The sequence below is a fragment of the Impatiens glandulifera genome, chromosome 9, assembly GCF_907164915.1.
Source record: "Impatiens glandulifera chromosome 9, dImpGla2.1, whole genome shotgun sequence".
Lineage (NCBI taxonomy): Eukaryota > Viridiplantae > Streptophyta > Magnoliopsida > Ericales > Balsaminaceae > Impatiens > Impatiens glandulifera.
In genome coordinates, this window is record NC_061870.1 from 36998884 (window position 1) to 37004883 (window position 6000).

General features: G+C 28.0%; 1 protein-coding gene across 1 annotated transcript; it reads right to left on the bottom strand.

The window, feature by feature from the left end:
* Positions 1-2049: 2049 nt before the first annotated feature.
* Positions 2050-3145, bottom strand: LOC124915017 (DNA-directed RNA polymerases II, IV and V subunit 9B-like). The gene is made up of 4 exons (XM_047455659.1): positions 3117-3145; positions 2908-2983; positions 2417-2575; positions 2050-2130 (listed from the first exon to the last, which is right to left on the bottom strand). The coding sequence occupies exons 1-4, from the start codon at positions 3143-3145 to the stop codon at positions 2050-2052; spliced, it is 345 nt and encodes a 114-aa protein (XP_047311615.1).
* Positions 3146-6000: the final 2855 nt, after the last annotated feature.

Genomic DNA, 6000 nt, shown 5'->3' on the forward strand with positions numbered 1-6000 from the left:
AGTAAAAGAGAGAATTTAAAAATTATTATTTATATATATATATATATATATATATATATATATATATATATATATATATATATAAAAGAAAAGAGAGAAAATAAAAAAAAAAATAGTTAGGAATATAAATTAATATATATAAATTTTAGGTGAGAGATGTTATTTATTTTTTAAATATTTATTTTTTAAATAAATTAAAATATATATAATTCTTTATTTGATTAAAAAAAGTATAAATTTTATTTGTGTGACAATATGAAAAAAAATTGTATTTATATAAAATTATTGATAAATGAGAATTATATTATAAATATTTTTACATTCAAATAAATAAATATTTAATATTAAATATAAATTTATTAATAAGATAATATATATTTTATATAATTTGTGTGAAAAAATATATATTATATGAGAGATAAAATAAAATAAAAACTAAATAAGAAAGATAAATTTATAATTATTGAAAGAGAGATAAATAAGTATTTATGGATATGTAATTATGATAGGAAAGAGAAAATACGTAGAAACTAGAAACTCAAATGAAGTTGTGAGAGCGTGAATGTCACCCTATCTTTTTTTATTAAGCATCATTTATATATATATATATAGATAATATTTTATAGATATATTTAAAAATATATTATAATATATTATATTATTTTGTGACAATATAATATATGAGAAATGCTGAAGAGTGATAGGGGAGAGAATTTGAGTGAGGGAATGAGAGAAGAAATGACTTGAAATCACCTCATTGGTTGGAAAAATGGTAAAGTAAAAGGGTAAATTAATATATATCATATTAGGAGAGAGAAAAAATTGGTTAAATTAAAATTTTGAATAAATTGTATAACGTTAATTAATAAAAGATAAATGATTGACTTAAAAAAATCAAATAATTTCTCTCTCTTCTCTCTTTCCTCCTACTTTACCCTTTTTCCAACCAATGATGCCAAGTCATTCCCTTTCTCATTCCCTCACTCAAATTCCATTCATCTGTCACTCCTCATAATATATTTCAAATTTTCATTTTTATCATAATAGCTATATAAATTATTTTTTTTTAAGTAATTCTATACAAATTATAATTTAAAAAATAAAAATAACTAATATTATTTATAATATATCTGCAACATCATTATTTGTAAATAGTGTTTAACAGCTGAAAGTAGTTTAAAACGGAACTTAAGAATTCCGATTTATTTGTAAATAGTGTTTAACAGCTGAAAGTAGTTTAAAACGGAACTTAAGAAGTCATCGGAAGAAGAAGAGGGAGTTTAAAGTTTTGTCCAAAGTGAGATCTAGAAAAATAAAATATAAATATATTAGGTATACCAATTCCATGAATTGGTGCATGTTATCAACATAATTATAACATTTTAGATGTTTATGAAGTAATTTCAAACAAAAATAAATAAATAAATTTATAAATATATAATGAGAATATATTTATTAATTTTATATTATTGGATTTTACAAAGATTTTTGTTAAAATAAAAATATTAGATATTTTAAAAATGAAATGTAGTAGTTAAGACTTAAGAAGGCACGTATCCTTCTTTCCTTGTATCTATTTATCTTACTTGTAACACAAATCCAGAAATACTAGATTATTCTATTATAAGTGTAATACAATTAGGATTTTCGGACTAATATTAATTAGGTTCATATATAAAAATGATTATTAGATTTAACTTTTGGGTTTAATACAAGGGGGTGTGGAGAAATCTAGATGGGGGAACATCAAATTGTTTCATATATAATTATATATATTTAAGGATAAAAGTCTGGAATTCCTATTGTTGGATGCTAATGTTGGTTGGATGTCATACCTTCTTCTCCCCCTAGCAGTAACTTAAATCAACTAAACTAATAGTAGAAATATAAGTTTTAAATAAAAATAGCTGCGGGTTTATTTGATAATATTAAAGGATAAATACTTGAGCAAAGCTAAAAATAAAATATGAAAAAGGAGCAAAATAACCATCTTCGAAATGTTTGATAATTCTTTATTCTTCCCAAAAACAAGCACAGTTATATCGATCCTCAATTCCTCCAACGGTGGCCACAGTTAGTGTTGCAGCAGACGAATAACAATGCCATACCTTCTTCTCCCCTAGTAGAAGCCTGCATCCAAAATATATGTTTTATAATTCATTCCCATACATATTATTTGAATTCATGGAAATTGAAGCCAAAATAAACATTATCCATGATAACCATCAGCATGAAGATGTCTTACTAATAATAAATAGTAACTTAGAAATACAAAAAAGTGTTTTCAAATGAGTAAATATATCTAAAGCAATACATAAACAAAAGAAAATATCATACTTTGAAAGCAGCTGGTGAGAGCTATGTCAAAATTGATTGGATATAGATACGAAAAACAACAAATTAATTAAGTTCATACCTGGAAGAAAACAGCTTCGCCATGGCCACATGATGCACAACGAATAGATTTTGTTCTTGGTAAAGTTGGATCTGCAGTTACATCTTGCAAAAATTGAGTACTTTCTTCAACAGCAGGACGTACTACATTTCTGTATACACAATTGTTGTCAGCTATCTCCTGCATTATTATCAGATATATATATATATATGATGATCAATAATTAAGTAGTTAACATTACAACTATTTGAGCACAATGATAACACTTCCAATTGAACATTAATTTGATTCATTCATTCAAGTGATTGGAATTGGATATAAAACCATTAAAATGCATACTGCAAACAGTATACATTTTCCTTAATTAGAAACGGACAGCACTACAGTTTATAAGCATGTACAAAAAAATAAAATCAAACTTCCAACTCTCTAAAGTTTCAAACATCTATCTATTTGCATGAAATAATATATAACTTCTAGATCGAACATTATAAAAAGAGAAAGATGATAACCTGATGATCGCAATTGCGGCAGGCAAAAAGAAGGATCCTTCGTGTCCGGTCTTCCTTGGGGTAGAGAATGTTGTTGCTGAAATGAATTTGAAACAACAACAATGACTCCATTAAAACGAGTTTTGCTTTAATTGTTATGTGCATGCATACTAGGTACGTATAACAACAAATTAGATGAAAATACAGGAAATGAAGAAGAGAGAGCTCACCACTCGCGACAAAATTTCATGGTACTCATGGTAAGGTAAAAAAATGAAGATCCTAGAGTTTGTTTCAGGGTTTTCTACAGAAGAAGATTATCGTGATGAGTAATTAAAGAATAAGACCTAATAGAATGAGTTAGACCGGGTACTTATATAAATTTTCATAATATTCTCCATCTTTATCAATCTTATATATTATAAGATATTATTGCTATAATATATAAGCCAATTACAATAATATCTTCTTCATATCTCACAAACAAAGATTTTCCAAAATATTCCTTACCATATTTTTTAATTTTATTTTCATAATAAAATATTTATTTTTAATCTTATTTCATAATATCAAGATTATATACTAAAATATATAGTTTCCTTTTTTTGAATATACCCTTCATTATACTAAGATTGGGTTCCATTAATATACCATATTTGTCAACACTCCATCTTGATTTACCGTCATTTGTATTTGTATTCTTTAGTTGTTTTCTTTTGTTTCTGCAATTTTTCGATGTTGTTATTCTTGAATTAAAATATTTCATCTTCTATATCTCAACAGTTTGATGCATTTTATTTTTCATTCATGATATTGTACTTTTTTGCTTTCAAACTAAACTTATGATAATTATTGTTTTCAATTTATTTTTCCACGAAAAATATATTTATTCATGTCAGTTACAAATTAAAATTATTATTTTTCAATAAGAAAAAGTTTTTGTCCACTTAATATTTATAAACTTTTATTTACAAAATGTAATGATCTTCATTACACTAGTAGAAAAAGAGATATCAGTAAGGGCGAAAACCGTTACTGAAAACATCAAATGCCGCTACTGAAACATATTTGTAACGGCAAATAAAACCGTTACCAATCGTTACAAAGAAATATGAAGAGAACAAGTCAGAGAGAAAGGAGACTCCTATAAGAAAAAACCGTGTAACCAAAGTTCCCCAACCTATACAAGGGAGGCGGAGCGCTAAGAAAGAGAAAACGTTATCACTATACTCTATGAAGCAGCGGCTAGCACGCGTTGATTAACCACTTGGAGAAGGCGTCGTCTTTCTTAATAAGAACAGTGGATTCCGATTCATGCGGTTGGGTATGGAATGGTCAGTAATAGCCTATCTTTTCTCTAGCCTAGAGCCCGGTATGAACTAAAGGGATCGATCCCAATAGCTTGGTTTGAGTGTCATATCTTCCAAAACCAAGTTGTGTACCGTCCGGTTTGCAACCCCTACTACATCTGCCTTTACGGCCCTCGACATCAAATCAAACAGACGATTCTATGTTGTCCTCTTCGCCCGGGAAATGTATTCTGTTTTTTTGTACTGATGTAAATCTGGAGACTCTATTCTTTTTTCCCTGACATCACAGGGCAAGGCTTGACTACGTTAACCTCCTTCTACGATTCCGAACTCTGAAACCGAAGTGAAAGAACCAAATCACCGAAAGGAGCATTCGACTTCATCAGTGCGACTAATAGAAAGAAGAGAGAAATAATCAAATAAATAAATTTGTTTTTATTTAAATATATAGCAAACTAAGTTTTAAAAAAACTGTTATATATATATTTAATATAATAAAATAATTGATACAAATCAAATTATCATTTTATATATATATATATAGTTAGTCAGAAAGGAAAACTACTTTTCAAATACTCTTATTAAAGTTTAAGTTTAGTGATTAATTATTAATTTATAGATTTTTAAATATATATTTTTTATAAATATAAATTATTTTATAACTAAAAATATCATTATAAATTTACAATCCACAATCTCGAACTGTTAGAACATATTATATTATATATATTTTATAAGATCGCGATCTCATTTTGAAAAGAGTATATAGGATAATATTAACTTTTAATAAATACATATACTTTTAATATTATTATTATTATTAATATTAATATTATTATATTATTATATTATAATAATATTAATATTAATATTAATAATATTATTATTATTATTATTTGTTAGGATCGGGATCGCCTTTGTAGGATCGGAGTTTCGGTTTCTTAAAGGGTGAACGCTTACAACATTGCAACAATGCACATAATTTATTGGTGATAGTCTTGTTAGAGACTAAAACCGTTTTTTAACACTGCACAAGCTGTCACAGACTCTTGAACCGGGTTCAAGGGCGGAAATGTCTATTTCAGCTTGAAGCAATACACAACGGTTTGGTTGATATTTATAAGGAGTCGGTTGGAGAGGATAGATAGACCGGTTTGGTTAAAGGAGGAGGATTATGTTTCTGTTTGGTTTGAAGAAAGTGATAGTTCGGTTTAGAGTGAGTAAGCCGGAAATAAAAAAAATAACACAAGACAGATTTTTTATGGATGTTCGGAGCAAACTCTCCTACGTTACCCTTTCTTCTCAGATGATGAGAAGGATTTTCACTAACTTGAATGTTACACCACTCACACAATGCCAAACGAGTCTTAATCACTACTCGTCGGTTACACCACTTCACTCTGATGTAATACAATAACTCAATACAACAACAATTGCTTTCAAGAATTGAAACTACTATTTAGAGTTGCGCGTGAGATTTCCCTTTACTGTTGGATGTTCAATTCTCTCTCTTGTTAGTTCAGAACCGATATTTAATGAAGACCCTTCATCTTCTTTTATAGTGGAGAATGTCATAACGGTCATCTTTTTCTCTCTCCGTTTGATTGGTTATCTGAGGCCACGCCGGTTCAGATATGTTGCGTGCACGTTTAACTTTTCTAACACTTGGCAAACATGCGTGCACCGGTCAGGTTCTGATAACGTGAGCGACTTGCATATTTGGACACATGACAAACATGCACGCTTCGGCCGTCTGATTCAGATTTTGCTTCGGATCTTGGATAAGCAGATCATCATTGTTTTT